General features: G+C 42.1%; 1 protein-coding gene across 1 annotated transcript; it reads right to left on the reverse strand.

The window, feature by feature from the left end:
- Positions 1 to 1931: 1931 nt before the first annotated feature.
- Positions 1932 to 3786, reverse strand: LOC306779989 (transient receptor potential cation channel subfamily M member 1-like). Its single transcript, XM_079272133.1, has 5 exons — positions 3678 to 3786; positions 3367 to 3580; positions 2939 to 3063; positions 2666 to 2837; positions 1932 to 2324 (listed from the first exon to the last, which is right to left on the reverse strand). Exons 1-5 carry the CDS (start codon positions 3678 to 3680, stop codon positions 2146 to 2148), a joined length of 693 nt encoding a protein of 230 aa, XP_079128259.1. The 5' UTR covers positions 3681 to 3786; the 3' UTR covers positions 1932 to 2145.
- Between the last annotated feature and the right edge of the window lie 19600 nt (positions 3787 to 23386).

Raw genomic sequence — 23386 nt, forward strand, 5'->3', positions numbered from 1 at the left:
TTCCCTCTGTACTAAATACATCGTTACCAGCTTTGTAACTGTACTGCACTCATGTGAAATGATTCATTTACATTATTCACATGTGAGCCCCACTTACTGGTAAATTGTGTCCGTAAACAAATATGTGATTGCGAGCAATGTCCACTCTGTTCCAGGCCAGAGCCAAACTAAGCTGGTCAGCTGCTGCTGCGTTTGTGCCTGATGCAAAAGAAATGGAAGGACAGACGGAGAGAGAATAGCAAGCATGTAGTCCATCGCAAGAAAAGTATATGGCTGTGAAGTAATAGTACACACACACATGTGGACTTGTCTGCTGTGGTGTAGCCAGATAATACCTTTTAACAGGGCAGTAAGAATGGCCATTTCAATATCTTGTTGTGCCTCAGAACCCATTCGAAAAACTGTGATCTGCATGTGAAAAATACGAGAAGAAACGACAGCAGACGTGAAGCCTGATACTGTAATGGTTTCATCAGTTGATAACAAACCACCGAAACGAATGGATGAATGAATGAACCGCTGTAACTGCAGCTGTAAACATGTGGTGATGAACTGATGGGAGATTCTTTCAGCGAGACCTCTCACTGCAGACTGACCATTGAACAAGCTCATTTTCTTAGTCTTAGTGTTTTCTTTGTTATGGACTCGACTATATCAAATGAAATTATGCTGACGGGTCTGTCACATGCGCAGCCATGGTAAATGGGATTACGTTGGGATGAATATGTGGCACGGCGCCAGAGATGTCGGGACTGGTCTCGGGATGCGTTGATAATGAAGACTGAAAACTTGTGTTGTTCTTTCACACAGGTGCAGGAATGCGCTGTGTGCTTTTTGGCAAATAGGGAGACTGTTATATTGGTGAACTCCTAATTCGGTTAAATGTTGCAGCCTGGTGTTGCATCACAGCAAATTTCAGCCTTCTAAATCAGTGTTTCTATCTGTTAAACCCAGCTGTTCACATGGGATGCACTTAGGATGAAAGGATTATTTGGGGACTGGACGGTGACACTGATTCACCTGTAGGTTAGTCATGGCACTTTAGATTAAGAGCAGGCAGCAGTGTGGCCTTTTAGTTGCTTATAAAGAGCTCAAACAACTTGGCGGCTCTGTCAGATTGTCTGGGTTGGGTATCAGTGAAAACTAAATGCCCACAGCTGTATGATCTTTGAAAAAAGCAGTTTAGGTTGCTTATCTGAGTATGTTGGAGCATTAGGCGGTCTAATACATTGGGGATAGAGGATGCAGAGTCACTGGTGAAGTGATAGCACTCTGAGGACTGAAAAAAAACATGGGGAGTGGAAAGAGAACCTGGCTGAGGATTAGGGAGATGGATCCTCTCCTCCATCTGTGTGCTGCATGCTTAGTGTGGCTGGATGAAGTAAAAGTCTCTGCTAAGCAGGTGGTATGTGAGCTGATCTTTCCCACCCAAATGTATGCAGTCTGTAGATTAAATATATACGCTGGGTATTACAAACCACTAATCACATCACTTGCAAAAATCTGATGGAGATTCACAAATGCTGCTGCCATTCATGTGCCAAGGTCTCCAGCAATTCTCTGCATTGTTTCCATTGAAGTACAGTTTATCTCTCCAGAATCAGCCACCCACCACCACTTTACAGCTGTGTGCTGATACTATACATGAGGGTTGATGATGTAGTGAAGCTGCGAATGCCCCAGATTGCATGAACATAATGGCACACGACCACAAGGAGAGATGACAAGCACGCTGTGGGGATTATGTTTATTCAATATGTTAATGGTAATACACAGATCAGTGGAATGGATAAATGACGATGGAGACCAGAAGAATTCACAACTCAGAGATATTTATTGATTGACACAGACATGTTACTTTCAAATAATACTTGTGGAATATCTTGAAGATATCAACACCTTATTTTTCAGTTGATTCTATACTCACCAGTTCTCTTTTCTTCATGCACTCCATAACCATGAGCAGGATCTGCTGTGACTGGCTTTTGCTATAATTGAAAGTCTTCTGAATAGTTCCCAAAAGTTGCTCTCTGACATCATCATGAACCATCCTGGAAAAAGAAGATTCAAGGAGAACATATGAGCTTTTTGTTTTTACCAGAGGAATGCTGTCCAAGTACAGTAAAGGAGAAATCATCTAAAAGCTCACCCTCCTTCCTCTGAGAACTTGTGTGCGAAGGAAATGATGTCGGAAGCTCGGCCGCTGCCGTCGCACACCACCACGGGGACGGGAGGATCGTCTCTCAGACTCTCCAGTGCGATGGAGATCACGTTGGGGCCTCCCTCCACTATCATACACACTACAGGAACCCCCTGACCCAAACCTGCAACACACAGCCAGAAACACTGAGTCCTTTCATCCACACTTTTATCACCAAAGTGTCACCTTATGATAACAGAATTTTGAGAATGAAATGTTGAAGCAGAACACATTGATTTGATGGGCGCGAACAGACGAAACCGGAGGAGGGAGTGAAGTCAGTGGTGACAGTTGAGCATCCCTTTGCTGTCCCTGCCTTATCCGAGCTCCAGGCATAGGATGACAAAGGGAAGCCCACAGGCCACAGAGGAGCTCTCCACCCGCATGTCCAACAAGACTCTGGCACACACTCCAACACACCATGGACGATGCTTTATGATGTCTGCGGAGCGCTGTTTGACTTACGCGTGTTGATCTTCTGCAGGGAGATGTGCTTCTCCAGCAGCCGGCGGAGTTTGACCTCCGAGCCGTACTTCCCACAGGTGCCGTTGTCAGTCAGGATGAAGTGGGAGTGGCTGTGGTTGAGCTCAGCCAGCTTGCTCAGTGGGTTTGCCATTGTCTGATAGGGTTTGTTTACCTGGTAAAAGAAGGACAAATTAGTTTGAAATGTTTTAAGAAGAAATATTAGTAAGAAAGCATCTTTTTTTTCTGGAAACTAAAAGCAGAAAAGGTTCTCACATCTTTTCCGATGAGATCCTCTTTGTTTTCCAGGATCCCCCAAGGAGCAATTCCTATAGCGCACACTTTCCCTCGTGACTTGGAGGAATGTTCCTTTAAGGCATCTCCGACATGACGGATCACCCCTAAGATGTAAAGAGCAAAATATGGTAAACATGAATAATGACTCTTCCAACTGCCTAATGGAGCTGGGTCATGGGATACAGTGCTGTGACTGACACGCACCGCCACACGGTAGTCATTTGTGATGAATTTTCTAATTACATTGCTTAAACCTGTGACAATGGGTTAGTCAAATCCCTCCTAGGAAATTGCAGAATAGGTATTATTTATTGACAATTTAGAACAAAGGTAATCTTCTCATGTCACAAATTGTTATTTTGTGAAGCGAACATTAAAAGCATTATCCTGAACTGTCAGCGTCCTACCCGTGTTGACTCCACCCGTGAAGATCCAAGCTCCGGTGGTGACGGCAGCTTTGATCAGGCCTTTGCCAAACACTTGCTTGAGTTTGGGCTGGAGGTCGAAGTTCTGGAGACCTCCGTGGACGGAGATGAGCAGGGTGGGCAGTTCCAACTGCCAGTCCTTCACCATCAAATGCAGGAGGTTGTCAGGTTTGGTGTCATAGGAGACTCTAATATACTAGGAGAGAAAATCAGGGAAGAGAACCGTAATGTGAGTTATTTCTAATCAAACCACACAGTCACTGTGAATTCATTTTTCAATCGCTTAGACTCACCATGGCCTTGTTGACGAATCCTCCACCCTGGAACTCTATTAAGCCGTAGGTGTCTGTTGGGTAGGTCCTGGTGTGCTTGATCACACTCCATTTATCCTTTGGGGTGTCAATCTGCACCAGCTGGTTCGCTTCCTCTAGCGAGTTGGCACCAGCAGGGATGGCCACGTGTTGCGTTGTCAGCTGACCACAGGAACATCTACATAGATCACAGAACAAACCCGTCAGTCCTGGGCCCTGTGTGGATGTAGACTTAAAAATGTGCGTTGATCACGCATAGAAATCCCCGAGCAGTGTCCTATCCAGTACTGAATCATGATTAGAAGCAACTGAGCCAAGTGTTTTGTTGAGTCTGCTCATGAAGGCCATGTCTTTTCCTCCAAACACACATTGCACAGGCTCTTTAATGACTGTGTGCCCATTTCTGGGAAATTTGTGCCTCGGCGAACAAAGGCCGGCACTGCCTGGCTGCTCCCGGAGCCCAGGACAGCAACCATGTCCTACAATACCCTCTGAAATATAATCCTGATTAATGTCTGATGACCTGCAGTCATAGGTGTCTTGATTAAGTAAATTAAAATGGTTTCTAATTTATTTAGAACAATACTCATCGTAAAAATGGAGCTGAATTTACACAATTAACACAAATTACAAATTCGTTAGTAAAGTAAAAGATACATTTTCACCAGCCTGCTTACTTTTTCTTTCTTTATTTTACAGCTTTTCATTTTTAGAGAGTAAAATTAAAGTTCGATCGTATAGCAGTAAAAAGGAGCAACTGAAATGAATTTGATGATTCATTTAAATCGTTTTTGAGTTTTAATGTCATGTTGAAATGATAATGATAATGAGCTGCTGTTCATGGCTCAGGCCACATTTCAGTAATAACCATTAAAAAGGCAGTGTGGAGAGCGTGAATACCTGCTCGGGTCCTTGGTGGGAAATTTGTGAATACATTCTCTTTTGAAAAAGGTCCTCTCAATCCAAACTTTTTGTGCCTGTAAAGAGGAAATATAAGAGAGAAAAAGGTGTTAGCTCACATTGTGTCATACTATGGTCACAGGGAGATCATCTTTGCAGTATTTCAATTGAATTTCCCGGCTAAACGATGAAAACTATATGCATCCTGCGAAGAAACCAGTGAGCGTGGGGAAAATATAAATCAAAGTGAAAATGTTTCTGCAGAGACTTTGAAATACAGTTTATATTGCGTGTTGACTGGCATTAACAGCTCGTAATACCGTATGCAGTGGATGCGGACGAACACCTTTCATTGTCTGCTCGAGCTTGATAAGCAGCCAGTGAAAAGCATCACACACAAAGTACTATGCCCACGCACTTTGTCAAATCCTGCTCTGATTGCTGTCGGATTTTTTTTTTCAGTGCTGAGCAGAAATAACCAAGTTCAAAGCGGAGTTTCTCTGAGGGCCTTTGTTGACTGTGGAGCCCCAATTAAAACTCAAGCATTGGAAGCAAATCTTTCCAAAAAAACACTCGGAAATTGAGTGTGGCAAACAAAAAAAAAATCATCTTAATATTTAACTGCATCGATAGGTTGAAACATTGTAAAATAAGTATTTCAACGTCAGCTGTTAGTCTGAAGTCATATGAGTATAAATGACAGACTTGTGAGTCGTGTCTTGTGAACAGCAATCACAAGTTCCAATAACACAGTGCAGTTACTGTTCTCTCTTTATCGGTACGATTAGCCTCAGCCAGCAGGACGGCTGCAAAACCACAAACTATCCATTCAATTCTGCATGAAGAAAAAATATTATTTGATCAGGTCTATAGTATTTTTTACAACCTGTTTTTACATATTCATGGTTAGTTTATCCATCTAATACCATGTGCTGTTCTTAACGAGTTGAACTGGAACAGTACTGCTGCAGTTTTCTGTTCTTTAATCCACACTTTTTATCTTTCCCTTCATCATATATAAATCAATATTTTTCTTTCCTTTACCCCTATAATGTTTGCTACTGTGATGACCTGATTTCACCCAATAGACTCACTCGAGAGTCATCGGATAAACACTTGGTTGAGTAGACAAAATCACCAAGTGATGTTTTGCTAAAAATACACGATTATTTATTTTTTTCCTTTTAAACAGTTGAACTGATTGTTTGCATGAAGACATATGTAATTCACACATGGTAGCTTTTTGGAAAAACAAATGTACCACCTTGTTGTATTTTGCTGTTGCCGGTCTTGTTACAGCAGTTTTCCATCTCACCGTTATTATGCATCATTAAACACCCAGAACTACTAAAATGCTGCCTGTTCTCATTCATCACATCTGAATTCACTTTCCATGATCCGTCATTTCTTCCACAATCTCTGTCGTATCGAACTAATTGTGCCATAAAAGCAATCTAATTCATTTTAAAACAAGAGTTGCAGTTACAGAATGTAGATACACTTACACACAATCTGCTGTCCGAGCTGCAGAGTCCTATCTGCTGCTGGAGGTTAAGCCTCGAGAGTGGAGAGGACGTCTAAAGTCTGCTGCTCCTCCAGCAGAGCTTTCTCCTGGTGCTGCACTCCCAGTCAAGTGCTCTCATTGAATCCCACAAGACATGAAACTTCTTCACTTTATGAGGGCCAGCTAATATGATGAGCATGTGAGCAGGGTCTTTGTTCGCCCAAGTCTCATGACTCCAGTTCAAGGTAATCCCTTTGGGAGTCCCATGACCCCTTCTCCATGCCCACAGGGTATTTTCATCCTTCGCTTGAACAAGGCACAATAAATCTACTTTGATAACCGGCCCCTAATCTCCCAATTTGTTGAAACTCCTTTCTTTGTGTTCGCTTCACAGTGTGGAAGATCTCAGCTTGTGTGAGAAGACGGTGCAGACTGGCTAACCTGAAAGCACTGCAATCTTGTTCAGAGGCTCCCCAACTTCTCATTCGAAACATTTTCACCCCCTCCAAATACTTTGATTTCAACCCAATTTGCATAATTGAGAGAATTGGACGCAGGCATTCTTTTGGAAGGCGCCTTGTTAAGACATGACTGGTCTCCAGTTGGGGGCAAGGTCAGTCAATGCTAATTGCAGTTAATCTCTATTTTCATCCACCATGTTTTTGTGAAGGAAAGGAAGACTCTGCAGGCAGCTATTCAACATTATCTTGGTTTTTTAGTTTTTCTCAAGTGGAATGGCATTTGTTTAAATGTCTGGGATTTTGTGTAGTAAACAGCCTCCCAGCAGGCTGAAAAGGGGATGTTACTGTTTACACAAATCACATTTAGCCTGGCTTCTATCTGATACCCAACAGGCTAAACTGTGGGGCTTTCAGGAGCATGCTTAAATAACGAGAGGAAGGCATTAGGTGAGCTAGAAGCTGAGATGGAGTTAACAAGCACAAAGTTGTAGACATCCATTTAAAGCCTTCCTCGTGTGAAATGGTTTAATAAGCTCTCCTTTTATGGTTGAAGTGAGCAGTTTGAGCCTGACCGTAACTCAGAGTAAAAAAGACAAGGGAGGTTGGTGGTTGATGACTCAGAAAGACAGAGAGACAGAGAGAGAGAGAGAGAGAGAGAGAGAGAGAGAGAGAGAGAGAGAGAGAGAGAGAGAGAGAGAGAGAAGCCTAACAATTTCCCCCAACTGCCCCCTTTTGGTCGTGCTCTGGTTAAAAACGCACTTGCCGCTGTTGATTATAGCCGAGGTGGAAAACAAAGCGCATTTCCAGAAGGGTTTGGTGAGCATGTCACAGTTCTTTCAGCTTACTTATACTCATTAACCACAGCAATTAAAACCAAAATCCAGTCGGCAACCAGCTGCCTCGTTAAGAGCTGCCTTTGAGCACTTAACAACAAAAACCTTAAAGAATTAGATACTGCAGGATCAGATTGTGTCACACCAGGCAAATTAACGAGACTTACGACAAGCCTCTGAACAATAAACAACAGTCATTCCAACATGCAGTTTTTTTTAGTAAATGACCGTTCAAAACAAAAGGCAATTGTGTTGGAATGGAAATAATAATTGCTGGGGACGTCACAGAAAAGGTATAAAATATATAAACACAGTACATATGTTTCTACCCTGAATTTCTCTAAGAATGAGTACTTTTCCCATGTTGGCAGTCGACAGAGTATTTGTGTCATGTGTGCCATACATTCATGCCTTCTTGCACTGGGATCACATGGTCTCTGGTCTCCTGACCCTCAGCTTAGTGAGCAACCAGATCACAGCAAATTTGTTCCAGTGCTGCTACAATTACACAGACCAACCGTCATAAGGTAAAGGTATAATGACGACTGTATTTCTGTAGGCTGGCATCTGACCCGGTCTGTTTCAATGCATTTTGAACACATAATTGTTTACAGTCGGTGAGTAAAAAACTATACGTGTGATTTATTCTGAATATTGCAGTAACGACGGGCTTCACACAACAAAAGCCTCATCGGCACAAGTGAAATGGATCATAAAGGATTTGGGGGTCCTGATGGAATGTCACCAGGGTTGAAGATAAAGCAACTAATTGCTCGGCTTTGGTATTGAATGGCGATGTGGTTAGAGCCTGATGCAGTGTGACAGGAAGGAAGCCCTTTGCTGTCTAAAAAAACCCATTTCAGACTCATGGTCGATCCCACGTGGACCGAATAAAAAGCTGCCTTTCACATATTTTAACTCGAGGCGGAAAGATATTTCGACAGAACGACACACTCTGGATAGACTCTGGATCGGCAAATTTGCATTAACTGTGAAGCAAACTGTTTTCAGTCAGCCCTGTTCGTAAATGCACTCATTGTTTGACAATCGAGTTAGCCATCACATGAGTCCAACATGTCACTGATTATCGGCAAGAGTTAGGGAGTCATAAGACATATAAAGTAGCTGCTTTGCCCCAAAGGAGGGTCTGACTGAAAAAGACAGCAAAAATAAATTCGACATGAAATCGGGGAATCAGAATAAAGAATAAAGAATAAATATTCTGTAAAAACAAATAGACTTTAGTCAAAAATATTTTTGAAGAGGAAGATAAGCATTTCTCAGCGTGGACACAGGTCTGAGTGAGATACTCTTTAATCGTCTTTATCAAGTGCAACAGGCCACACGCAGTTTCAAAGGTTTTGACAGTAGTTATATGTAAATGTTACAGCTTTACATGCCATATCATATAAAAAAAAACATATAATATATAAAATATATACATACATATAAAATACATATACACATACATATATATAAAAAAAATACATACAAATATATTACCTCTGCAACACTTAATTATTAACAGATATGATCTGGAGTGTTTGTATCATTCTGCAACATAAATATTTGAACCTATATGGGAAATTTATCTTCTCAAATGTGAGTTAATTTCCATGTTTTGTGCCGGACAACCCCTGTGAAAATGAGATGGTGCGTCTTCACAGGTTTTTCCTCGAATTCAGTTTTGAAATAAATTAAATGTAGTTTCTCAACAGATGTCCAACCAGTAGCAAAGATATAACCTTGTTATGATGTGTTATTTGATGTGGTGTAAGAGTTTTCCATCTCCATAGCAGAATTAAATCTTGCTTTGACCATTCTTCAATAAAGATCTGTTGGGTTTGATTCAGTATTTAGGTGCAACAACCAGCAACGCTTGCACTTAAGTCACACGTCACTAGTTTAACTTAACTAGAATGCTGCAACATTTAAAGAACTTACTGGTTAAACTTTTGTTTTTCATGAGCTTTGCTTACTCAGAACTTCACACATTGGGGTCTGCTGTAGTCCGGCCCCTGAGCCTTAAAGCTTTTTGAGGATTCTTGTTCCTCACCTGACCTGAGCCTGACGCTTACATCACACAGTCATATGATCTTGCAAATTCTTGCAAAATTGTGGGATTTGTTAATCACATATGGCTTGATTTTGCCCTTTATTGATGTGGCAAATTTCCTTTAAGGGTCCAGTGATTATTACAACCCTTCAGATGCTTTCTGGCCATTTCTTTCCCAACTAACTATTTCTCTGTAAAAGAGGTAAACGCTCAGTAGAGGCAGCTCGTTTACAAAAGAACAGTGTTCAGTCTGTAGACAAGGTGATATCATGTGAACACATTTAACTGAATGTGCTCTTTATTGGAGAGTATTTCAACTTTACCCTGATTTCTAATCATGTGTCATCCAACCAGATGCAAAGAGATATCGCCTTTACTCTCTTTCTGATGCACTCTACCACGGATGAAAAATAAATCCCTCTTCATACTATGACCCCACAGTAAATTATGAAGTAAACACTTATCATTTGACTAAAGCAGATAAGTCCATGATTTAAGACGACAAACATGACAAATATGCATGATGAGAAGAAAACGGACATCGCTCAGCAGTATGGTTTGTGCAGCAAATTAGTTTATATTTAGCAACATATCAGATTCCATTAAAAGTGCAGCTGAGAGCAATGACATTCCAGATTGCTTTACAGAGTAAAACCTCGTATACAAAAGTCTGTGGATTATAGAAGTTTTAATCTCACCAAATAATGCTTGCAGTCATTTATAGAAACCCATCACACTAAATTATTTGAATGATGTCAGTGTCAGATATAGCCTACTGTTGATGTATACATCAGGAGTCGGGGTGATTTAACCACAGGGTGAACAATTTTCCTCAAAACATTATGAAGTTGATTATGGGTATGTAATCTACAAATAATTAACTCCAAATGCTTTATGTTATGTTTGATATTTCACTTTATTTTCCGTCTTTGTCTTTTACAAATCATTTCTTGAAACATTTTGTAGTTTTTTGTCCTCCAATGTCCTGTGCTGACATACATTTTTAAAAAAAGCACAGAAGCAATACAAATTTAGTGTATTAGTTTGCAGTGTGCGTGCTCTAATCCCAGCATGCACTGCTTGTTGGATTTAGAGCAGAAGCATGCATATAGAAATCGCATATTTCTTGCTTTCAAGGACATGATAACAGGAGTGCGTTAATCACATGAAAGCAGACTTTAGAAATATACAAACGTCCTGAATCTCTCATGGTCAGGGTTGTCCATACTGGGCCATTATGAAGGATTAAACTGCAGCACTGGAGTGAGCAGCTCTTGAAGCCTGCTCAGCTTTAAACACCATTTAACAGGATGTTTGGAGGGCATGGAGAGCAGACCATGTCCACACCAATATATGACCATCAGTCCTGAATGGTGCCTGTCATTGTGCCATAGGGGCTGTGAAACGATTGGTTCGGAACTAATGTGGCCAGATCATATAGTTTCATGTGACGTGCTTTCAACACAAGTCATTCTCAGTCAAAGTAGTCGTGGTTTCTGGATACAAAAAGTTACAAATTTAAAATATATATTTTTTCTTTTACAGATAGCTTTTATGGAACAACAACAAATATTCACTTTTTAAATAAATGCCACAAATTTCAAGAGAACTTGAGTCTTTTTTTTCCAACTCAAATTAAAACACTCCAGGTCAGATCCAACTCAGTATAGAAATGCAGAATCCCCGTTGAATGTGACAGAACAGGCTTCTTCTTACCTTCTGCGAGCCAGATGTGGTGCGTTTGAGGGAGGCCCGTTTAAAATTGCCACTCTGGCCCCTGGTGTCCATATTGAAGACGGACTTAGAAAGGGATCCTTTCAGAGTGGCAACAGGTCAGGGTTCAGCGGCAGCATCAACATCAGAACCAGACAGAAACCATAGATACCCACTCCAGAACCAAGGCATGACAGCAACCTCAGGATTCACGTCTCAAAGAATGATCAAAGTTTCACATCATTCAAGGTTTCAGCGCTTCTCTCTCCTCTCTGCAGCTCACTCCCGACTGACAACACAGAGATCCGAGGCAGGGATATAAATCACTCGATGACACACTTGACACAGAGACCCTTTTCCTCTGCATCCCATAATCAGGCTTAATGCAGCCGGCTCTTACGAAGCCTCTGGGTCTAATGGATAGAGATTTAATAAATGGTGATTGAAGGTAAATCTACTTTGGCACAACACAGCCACAAAACAGGCTAAGAGAGACCACGCAAGCTGTGAGGCTGAAGTTAGCCGGGGTAAAGCCCAATGTTGTCCCACCTGATGAGCCTCAGTGTGTCTGAGGAGTGTCCCATCAGGGTACACAGAAAGGTATATGCACAGATACAGAGTGGGTTGCAGAGGCAAAAGCCAGATTTAACACACTCTAATTTGAATCTGCACGCAGTTCTCTGGTAGAAACACACCAGGAATACTCCCGCCAATTATTTCAAACTGCACACTTTCTACCGACCACGTTGTTAAAGTTCTTCAGAAAGATCTCACTTGATGTCATTTTGTTCCACATAAAGCAGTCTCAGATTTAGCGCAGCTTGACGTTAAGTATTGTTAAGAGTTTGACCTCTTATACAACACCAACAAAGTTGATGCAAAATAAAACTATTGAGGCTTAATACCACATTGCATGATTTGGCCTACGCTGACGAATAAGAGCAAACATTTTGACATTCATTAATAGAGCTAGAAATATGAAAAACATTCGCAGTAATGAATTGTATCACATAACGGCTGATGTTATCACTTCCAGACCAACTGAAACCTGGAATGCAATGTCATCGTGACATTATGAATGTTTGGTGGAACAGAAAATGTGACATTTGTATCGTGTATCAACATAAACATCGAAGAATCTAAACTATCGGCCACCTTATAGTCGATCTGTTACAGGATGCTGCATAATAGAAGGGAACAAAGTATGTTTTTATGTAGATTTGGCTTTTTCTTCTTATCAATCTGAACTTCAGATGGAAAAAGATTCAGGTTTTAGGCCACAGTCAGACAGATTATACATGCAGCAGCTCCCCCTACTGGATACTAAGTGGAATAGCTATAACCAACATTACCCAGAGCAATATTGAAATGCTCATGGAAACATGAGGTGAAAACCATAAAGTAGCTGGAAGCTACAGTATATGATATTTACATTGAGTGCAACCTAAGACCTAAACCTAAGTTATTTACAGCTGCACACTCTGAATCTTTACAAACGTTTAGATATCCGCTTCTACGAGGTTTGTCTGCACAGCATCAGTGTTTAATGACTGAACCACCAGGGTTTACGAGGAAAAACACAATTATCCTGTCCTAAAAGAGAAGCACAATGTGTTCACAGAAACACATTGTGACACACAACTAAACCACAGCCGAAGCATGAGTGAGTGCAGCACGGAGATCACCATTCTACTCATCCACACTATGAAATCAAGTACCTGCTCTGCTGTTTTCAACATGAGTAAATTAAAGTCTTGCCTGTTTTAGTTACCGAGGAAAGTTGGAAGTTTTCCACTTGTCTTTATCTCACACTTGGCAAAGTGTTGTCCATGAATGAATTATTTTTTTCCCTACTCCATGCCAGCCATGTGTCTCGATGTTGTCTGCCTCTAAGAATGGATAAGGCCTAATTCCTCATAGTAAGCAGGCACAAATCAGCTTTATCATCTGCTGGGGCGTTGCATATGAGCAGATTATTTGTCTCCAGGAGAAGGTAGAGCACCGAATGGAGCAGAAGCAACATCTAATATCGGTGTGAAAAGTGTGGTCAGATCAAAAAACACGAGCGTGTATTGTATTGTATTGGTTTTATACTGCTGACATTCGCTGTAAAAAAAACTCATTGTTGGCACACTTTGGCAATTTGTAACAGGAGATATTGGAAACCACAGAAAACAAATGTACAACCACAGGTTGTTGACATTATCTCATTTAACAGATAATACTTTAAGTAGATCCAGCCTGACATGAACGTATCTTTGGCAGACGAGGTGATTGCATTCCAGTTAGAAATGTATGTCAGGGGAGGGTTACGTTGTTCAAAATACAAGGATTAACCGCAGCAGTACATCAGCTTGCAGTACACACTGTACCTCAAACCGCCGACTGTTAGGAACAAAGCGAAAAGTACTTAGAACAATTAATTCAAAACATATCCGCCACAAGAGGGCGCTCTGATCCCTTGTATGGCCAAGGACATGATGCATTAATCTCTCTCTGACCATGAGGGTCACAGAATGTCTGTCAGAAACACTTTGAGTTTTAACACTATCAGTTTGTCTCGAAGGTCATCACCAGTTCAGCCAGAACCATGAGTGGAAATCTGCATACTCAAGCAGAAAGAGTACGCTGGTTTCCAGTTCAATTTCAGGCTCCTGCTTTGCTGCATTAAGCTCAATTCACCGTTGGTTCTTTTACTTAAACATTTGTGATATGTCTTGTGTGACTAATGTCATCACACAAGCCAGACGGGATAAAAACCAACAGCCGGAAAGCAGGTTAGGCTGAAACGACTTCCACATGTGATACTCGGGAAGGAGATACCGTTGGAGGAAGAGGCCATGTTTCACTTTGTGCACTTAAACTGTTCAGTGGAAGTCCTTCTTTGTTCCCGTGAACCTGTCACGTGCTTAAAGGCACCACTCCTGACAAGGAAACCCAAACATTTAACTGCAAGGAACAAGAGTACAGCAGAAACCTGCGGGTGAATAACACCAAACAAAGTCATTTACGTCTTCTTTTGATTGCGTGCGTGCTGGTTGTTTCATCAAGGGGATCAGCCATGACCTACAGCAACAAAACAATAAAGCTTGTGTGTTTTTGACTCAGTGAGCAGTCAGTGTTTCTCCTGGTTGCTAAGGAAGCAGACAACACCCTCACCTGAGGCCTTGGTTCTCCAGGTGTGTTCGGTCCCTCAGTGCTGCAGAGGAACACATTCGGCTGATAATAACATGCACACACACATGTCGATTAAAAAATGTTACATGTGTAGAGGGAGATGTAGAGGGAGATAACAACACAGGGATGATGTGTGAGCGCTGACGTTTCGTCTCTCTCCACAGACCAAACGCACTGCCTGAACATATAAGAGCAGGAGTGGTTTGTTTTGAGTGGGTCATGTTAGCACATGTTCCCTCTTCTCTCTGCATTTCTATAGCACCTTGTGCTCCCCACATAATAACCACTTATTAAGTGTGACACAGTCAAAACTTGACTTGTTTTAAACCCTACAAAAGGATATGTTAGAGTGGTGTGGAACAGTCAGTGGAACAGCCCCCTGTGGGTCACGAGTTTCTGTATGTCCACCAATGTCAGAAAGAGGATGTTTATAAATGTCTGGGGCTCAGGAGGGGCCAGCATGTGGTGACGGGTAAATAGGCAGTAGTGTTGAGCCAAAGGTCTTCCTGAAGGTTTCGACTCATGAGGATAACACTGATGGTTTCTATATGTTTATAGGAGTGGTCGCTCTGTACTCTGCTGTCAGCACAAAATGGGTTTTAGGGAAGTAGGCGTGGCAAACTATCGGTCCACTTGTGGCTAACAAGTTCACTTGCAAACACCAGGTTCAGGCTTGTGCACACCCAGCTGTCTGCTTCTGCTCGGACTGGCTCATTGCACACCACTAGAGCAAAACTGTTCCTGGAAATCCGTACCCTGGAAAATGCATTCCATGAACCTCGTGCGTGCTGCAGCTAAACGGCCAGCCGGCGTACATATCTCTATTCTGCTCCACAGATAGCACATGCTGGCGTAAGTCATTTCCAATATTGACCTGGGGCCCACACAAAGGTTAACAGGGAATCCATATGCTGCAGTGGGGCTGTGAAACAGCAGCACTCTTGACCTGCAGGAAGTTACTCCAACCGCTAACTCCATTTCACAACATGTCACAATGAAGCGAACAGTGGCTCCTTCCTTTGATCAGAGGAGTTTCATAAACCTCCATGTTTGCGATTGCAGTGTGTGTGGTGTCAGAGGGGGAAGCACATAAGCCGTTCCCAGGGAGTAGTGAAGCAGATCTTTCTCAGTGGAGGAGGGGGTGTTGAGTCTCGCGCTCAGCTGCGTAAACTTCCAGAATCAACTCATCGTCCAACAACTAAACATCCACATGTGGGATTCACACTCAAAAGCCTGATTCCCCACTACTTTGCCTGATCTTTTAAGGGGCTAAATATCATCGAATGAAGACATGCCCTGCAGTAACACTCTGGAGATGCTAGACAGGAACAGACAGCTAGACAGACAAAAAGCACAAAACTGCTGATCAGCCCTTTCGCACCACGAACCGAATTGCCACATGATGCCGTTGTCTTTGTGTCAGACCACGACCACAGTTTAATAGATGTAAATGAATGTCAGAATCGGATGTAAACGAGCTAAATCAACAATCATTGCTATGCTTGTTTGATTACCTCAGCGGGCCAAAGAGCTGCTGTGAGTGGGATAACTGAGCATTGTGAGCCAAAAACAGTCAATATTTGCAATACTTCATCTGAGCCACAGGCTGCTGTTAATGCCATGACTGAAACACAGTTTTATCTGGCATGAGAAAGCCATGAGCTCTGACTATTCTGTTCCAGTCTCAACTGACTGGAACTGCAGGATCTGCTAGTCGCATGTCGATGTGTCCTTGAGCAAGACACTTAACCCCAAGATTGCTCCCGCAGCTGCGCCTACGGTGAATGTGATAGAATCTGAATTGTAAGTCGCTTTGGATGAAAGCGTCAGCTAAATGACTGTAATGTAATGTAATGTAATCTGAAGCAGTGCAGACATTTAATGGTAAATGTTTAGAATCACGAGACCACATGGATGTGATTTATTGTGCTGAATCAATGTAAAAGCATACAATACATTCGTCTTTTTGATCTGAATCATCTGAACAAATGATTAAATAAACATTTCCTGCAGCTAATAAAGCCGTTTTGTTGTGTCCTGACTAAAAGCTGTTGATAGCAATCAATCCCATGGCCACAAATGAATGTGGTTTTGATTGAACGCTCATAAGAAAAGTACTTAAAAGTCTAAAGCTCCTCTAGTCGGCTATATGACAGCCCGCACTATAAAAGAGTTGGATGAAACAAACATCACACTATGAGTTAAGTTCTTCTTGATGACAATAAATAATTAAGATTTTGGCACAGGAGCAAAGGTCACGGAGCCATTAAAAACATTAGGACTCAGGATTCATTGTTTGATTCCAACCATAACTACATAAACATTCGTTTTCTATGTCTTCCGTACATTTAAAGGTGATAATTCAACCTATGAAGGTGACACCTTCATAATGGTATTCATAATGGTAATGGTTTATCCTCTGGAGAAAACAAATGTGCTCAGATACATTTAATGGCAAACTAGCCTTTTTATTTTGATATTTCTTAGGAACAAGTGAAATGTTTGATGGGTCTACCAGAAGAGGGGCAAGGGGGTCAAATACTAACCAATGAGGTTTCATCCTCTGGGGAGCAAGAATGTCCACAGGAAATGTCATGGAAATCCTGACGTGACGATTCAAGATAAATAAGTGTTATAGGTGGACTTTTTAACTTTAAGTCTGTCAGACAAACTTCGAACAACATGTTTTTATCTATTTGAATGTTAAGCCAGATTTTTCTTTTACAATCAAAATTTGAAAAACAACAGTTGCTGAGACACACGTCCGTATTTTCAATTGTTCTTACAGAGCCAACCTTAACAATGACAAAACCAGCAACCGTGTGTGAATTCATCACAGACTTTTCAAAACTACGATCTCCAGATATAGTCAAATTGTCACAAGACAAAGCTCTGCAATGGTGACACGGAAAATGAAATTGCTTCGTATGTGAGCAGGAGACAAAGAGTCAGCGAGGTTCTCGAATCCTCATCCATTGTGCAGGGTGTGTTAGAAACCATAAAAGCACCTGTCTAATTCTGCTGATCATAGTAGCATTGTCATTATCTATGGTCTCTTGCCTGTGACTGTAATTACAACTGTCTTGGATGTTCTGAAACACAGATGGTGGAGATCTGCAAAACATGCATCAACCAGGGGTGAACGCCTCAACTCTTGTGCTTGTGGATGCAGTTGTGGAGGAGTTAGCACAAAGCATACACGTAAAGGATTAAATATAACTGCACAGACTGGCTGAGACACAATCTGCCAGTCAGGTTTTGCATACCAGTAAAATGTAAATATTTACATTATAGGCATTGCATGAGAACACTTTACCCTCAGTGTGTTTTTGGGGCTGCCTACATTGTTTTACTGTTGCTGACCTACATAAGACACTGCCATGTCAGCCCTCAAAATCGTCCAGCCCATAGATCCTCCAGAAAGGATACTCCCAGAGAACATAGCAACAGAAACTCTCCTCCCTCCCTCTCTCTGGAGCTATGCAGGCCTGGCTCTGTAGCTCCAGTCTCACTTGGCTTTAGGATTGGGGGAAGGGACTGAGTTAACATATGGCTTATTGTGCATTGTGTGCTTATACTTTCAGCTCATCAACAACATTGGCTCTCCTATTGGCGCAAAACTGTGTTGAATTGTTGGGCTGTAAAATTGCACTGCAGACTTTTATGCTGTGCACTTTTTAGCTTTCTGATACACTGACCCACATTCTGTTGTTTAGGCAATAAATCGCCCTTCAGTTTGACACTAAACTCCCCAAGTGTGCACTGGCTGAGTAATTGACATCCAGGCCCATCTCTCACCGCCTTAATAACAACGTGCGTAACACTTACAAGTGGTTATCACATTGGCTGGAGCAGCCACAGACAGCTGGTAGAGAATGATGACTACCTGTTTTATAACAATGTTTGCTTCGGCGGAAAATGTGTTGCTGCCACAGTTTGTGGCTTCGTTGCGTGTCGAGCAAAGCGGTGCTCCACAGTTTGGTGACGCAAGGGGAGCTATTAATATCTCAGGAACGGGATGTTCTCGCTTCGGCATTGGGGTCATTTGAGGATACACACCACGCTCCCTTGTAAACGGTGTTACGTCTTGACGTAACGACGCACGCCGAGAAGTGTTGAGGGGGACGCTGCAAGTTCTCGCATTTCAATTCAACCACCCACCCCGCTCGCGCCGGGCTCATCCCCGAGGTCAGCCTCGTTCATGCACCGAGCAGTCTGTGTGCAGCCGCGCGCGCCTACATGTGAACCCAGTGAAATGCGAGCTCTAGTCGAGGCGGGGGAAAAAAACAGCCATGTGATGCAACAGAACCGCTTTTGGAAATCGTATGTTTTGAAATTCAACCTCTCTGTTTTCCTTTTGAACTCGCTCTGCACCACATATAGGCAGAGTCTATCTATTGTTACTATAAGTCAAAGGGGGGGGAAAGGACTACAGGCAATGCACAAACCTGGAAAAAAATGGTTTGAAAGGTTAATTGAGGATAAATCAGACACAAAAAGTCACTGTGCATATGTTGTCGCCCAGTGGTCTAATTAGCAGTCCAGCATAAAGTACAGACAGACTCATAAGCTTTTTCCTAGAGGACAAAGCTATAGTTCTTAGCAAAGTAGGTCAGACTGAAAAGTGGATTTGCATCTATATGATAGCCAAAGGCATGTTTTATTGATCCCAAACAATTAGTTGTTTAATTGATGACTATCAATTCATCATTATTGTGGTATTCACATGTTCCAGCTTCTCCAATTTGAGGATTTGCTGCTTTTCTCTGTTTTATATTGATGTACATTGAATATCTTTGGGTTTTATATAATTAAATAAGCAATTTGAAGACATTATCTTTGGCTCATGTTAAGCATTTCTCACTATTTTCTGATATTTTGACAAATATTAAAACAATTAGCCTAATGTCTTGCATCAAGTTGATGTAGATATATGTGGCAATGTATTTTCCATGTTGCTCGGTGTAGTCTTGCACAGACTCGAGCATGGCGCCGGTTTATCCCTCGTGCATAACTCGCCATATAAGTGCCTCTGTTGAATGGCCTTAGAAAAGAAACCCTCATCTCTATAGCATCAGCACAGCAAGTTAATGCAGCGCCTGCAGACTCACCACTCAGCTGAATGGTGTATTTCAGAGTCAGGTCCCCTCACCACTGCCTGCGAGGCCCATCCCTCCCCAGCCACTGCACTGATCAATGCATTCTGAATAGGGCCAGGACTGACCAGCAAATGGGCGCAAAAACAAAGCCGTGTCCGCTTCACTTTGCTCTTTTGAGCGGTATTGTGTGGCGTGGACAAAGCCACCACGCTGTGATGTGAAGGAACAATGATGGCACCACATAGTCATGGCTCAGCGTCAGCCAAGGGTCAAGTGAGTGACGTTGATTTCAGCTCGCGATCATGTGTTCAACTCTGCATGCGTTGACAGTCGTCACTTTCACGTCATAGGATGGAGTCGCAGTCTGGACAAGGCTCTAGCGCTTTCAAATTATGCAACAATTCAACATGTTCCATCGATGAGTGTCGGGCAGCACTCTGTTCTGTGGTGGTGTGCTGGGGAGGCAGCACCAAGGCGGAGGAGGCAGGCAGGATTAACATACTGGTGAAAAAGGCAGCCTCTGTTGTGCGGCTGAACATGGACAGCCTGGAGGCATAGGCAGAGGGAGGATGACGACCACATTAAAGTCCAGCTTAAACAACACCTCCCACCCTTGTGTGAACTGATGCAGCCTCCCTTTCCCCCTTTCAGCCTCCACCTACTTCCTGGAAGGTGCCTCACAGAGCACCTTTAGAGTGCTCTTTTGTGCCATCAGACTTTACAATGTTTCCCCCTCTTCCTTCCAGTCTTTGCTGCTGAAGAAGGACCCCTGCATGACACCGGCTAAACAAACTGTTTTAGACTACTTTCGTGGGTTAACCTGATATATTTCTTTATACGCTGCCGGTCAACATAGATTTTTAATAATAGAGTATAATCGAGACACCAAAAGTATTATAAACGTCTGAAATAGTGTTGCATGACTGGGGAGAATACTATTGTAACCTTTCTGTTCCCCCCCACAATTACCGTTAGATGTTAAATGTGTTGAAGTGACTCTGGGCCTCGCTCATTATTGACCAACAACGGTGCAACTGAACTGAATACGTTCAAACTTTGTTTTATCAGTCCATGGTATGTTCAACTAATATTACCTGATCCAGTTACAATAGTGCTAACCCCAGACCTGCCTTCTATTTCTATTGCCAAGTTTGACTCGTCAATTCCAGCCTTTTATAGGATGCATTATTACGCAGCTGACACTGAAAGAGGAACCTGATCCTGTATCTGCACACATACAACTGCTAAGCTTCTAATTTGTTTTATAAATAGTCGGTGATATCTTCTATTCCTATTGAACTGTTGCTCCGAGGTATATTTAAAAACACGGTCGAATGTCTAATGGTACCCAATCAAGCTTTTTTCTCATTACAAACCTTCGAACAGCAGTGTGTATGATTCCTCCGCATCAACAGCTCGAACCTGTATGTACATATCTGAATACAGAAAATGAATTTGGACTTTATATCGCACCTTTTTTGTCCTCCAACCGCTCGCATCACTTTACACTACATGTCAATATTTACTGATTCACACACGCATCCATACACTGATGGCAGAGGCTGCCATGCAAGGTGCCACCTGCTCATCAGGACCTCAGCATTTGTATTGGAGGAGCAGGAGATCAAACTGCTGATCTTCTGATTCGAGGACGAGCCGCCCTACCTCCTAAACCACGCTCATTAATGAATACATTTACTGTGTAAGCGCACACAACATGGTTTTACGGGACGATAGGCTGGCAGGCTGTTTATTGGCTGGGCACAATGCATTGTAATCACGGTGAGGTTACCAGGCAGCCAACGGAGCATCCCGGATATCACACTAAGAATTAGTCCCGCACATAAACCCATGTAAAATGACACTTGTCATTTATATTTTTTTATGATGTGTCATACTTTTCTTGTCAAGGTGAAAGAGACAAGATATATAACGTGTATATCGGTGAGTTCTAGTCATTTTGTTGTGCAATTTTGTTTCCCCCTTTTTCCAGTCTTTGTGCTAACTAATCTAACTGCCTGCTGCCTGTAGCCTTATATTTATATACCAAACAGATACAAGAATTGTATTCATCTTCTTATCTAACTCACAACCAAAAACACGTTTTGTGTTTTTCCCACTCCACTCAGCATACCCTTGATGAACTCAACAAAACCGTAATAAATAATTGATCAGCAAACAGCACTTCTTTGATGGTAGGTGTCAAACTACAATGGGGAAGTTAATGTCCATTGCAAAATACAGTGCATCTTTTCTGTGAGAGATAGTATCATCGACCCAAAAAAGAACATCCTGTCCTTTTTGGGCGAAAGCCGGTTATCAAACAGAAAACTTTACAACTAAATGTTTTTTTTCCAGACTGAATAAAGCTGGAGGATTTCTGAGAATATGGAGCAGGGACATGTGATCTTATCTGTACATGTGTCAGGAAATCATTTGGCTTTCACTATTGCCCTGAGTCTTGACGATAAGGACCCAATAACACTATAACAAGTATATCCTGCTCGACAGCAGCCAGGTCACACTTTGTTACAATAACAGGTAGTTTGGACTTGTTTACCCGTCTCAGCTACGCCTGACTGACTCATTCGACCTCATGTTATTACTCCATTCATACATGATGTTCTTTTTCGTCAAAGCAAAGAAACAAGGAACAATATTTAACCTGTGGCCTAATGACACGCCAGCACACCTAAGCCACATGGGTAAAGAGAGTCAGTGTTAGCTTTGGTATTCACTGTTGACTTACACGTTTGCTTCTAAACACCTGTACTACGTCTTCTATGACTCATCCTCTTTTTTTCCATACAGGTGAAATTACAGCCTGCTTTGTCATAGTCATGGGGCCCAACTGTTGATGTGTCACTTCGGATGAGTAAGCTATCGAGATCAACAACAAAGAAAGAGAAACATACCACTCATACGTATAAGCACACTATAGCACCATTTATTTTGTATCAGTTCTTATCTCTCACATTACGTTTATTCGAATCAGTGAGTAAATGTCTCTGACTGACATGAAACCATAAGATCAATACTTAGTAGACTCTAACTCAATAACAGTTAAGACACATGCCGTTTCCAATAAGACTGGCTCAACTGTAAAACACCCTGAAGTGGTTTATTACTTCTTCTGTTCTGATAAGGGTATGTTCATTTTCGTTTGACAAGTCGGAGTGCCCTTGCTATGTCAGCACTAGATTAAAGAAATCCCAGAAGGAAGTTAATAAATGCTGGGTCAGTGAGAACAGTTGCATTTCATTTTTTTGTCTCGTTAAGCTATGTACTAAATGGGTCTCTCTTTTATTTACCTCCAGCAAAGATTTTGTTTTGAATACAAAACGAAGTCCGGTCCTCGGAGTAAAAAGCACAGATAAAATGCTTTGGCTAAAGTTAACAACACAACCAAGTGTGGGGATCAATGGGGTCATAAGCCTCTGCCAACAATTTAAATCCACTTGTGGTGTTGCATGCTTTTATTGTTCTTTGTTTCTCTCTCTCTCCTAAGAGCCTTGACACGACAGCCCCACCAGATTGTCATAGTGGTCAGGCTGTCCTGCGCTTAAAGAGGATCTCTCCCATTACAAACAGAAGTGAAGAGGCCAATCACAGCGCTGCTCCTGCCCGACAACGTTGTGTCAGTGCCAGACAGTGTGCTGTTTGGACACTGTGCTCTGGGGGTTGGTGCTGGGATTTGGGAACATACAAAAGGTCTCTTGAATCATCACATTGCTGCTGCAGCCACAGAGAGAGACATTTCACAGTTTCCCTCTGAGTGAGATTGTATCAGTTCAGTTTTATAAGCTGTAGCTGATTTCATCACTGTCTCTTTTGGCCTTCTTGCGCTTGACGCCCGGAGGGAGTTGATAAACACTTGCCGTTTCTACACAACTCTGGGAAATAACCCTGTGAAAGAGGAACCATGCCCTCTTGTCGTGCCCTTTTTAG

This window comes from Melanostigma gelatinosum (assembly GCF_949748355.1).
Source record: "Melanostigma gelatinosum genome assembly, chromosome: 1".
Classification (NCBI taxonomy): domain Eukaryota; kingdom Metazoa; phylum Chordata; class Actinopteri; order Perciformes; family Zoarcidae; genus Melanostigma; species Melanostigma gelatinosum.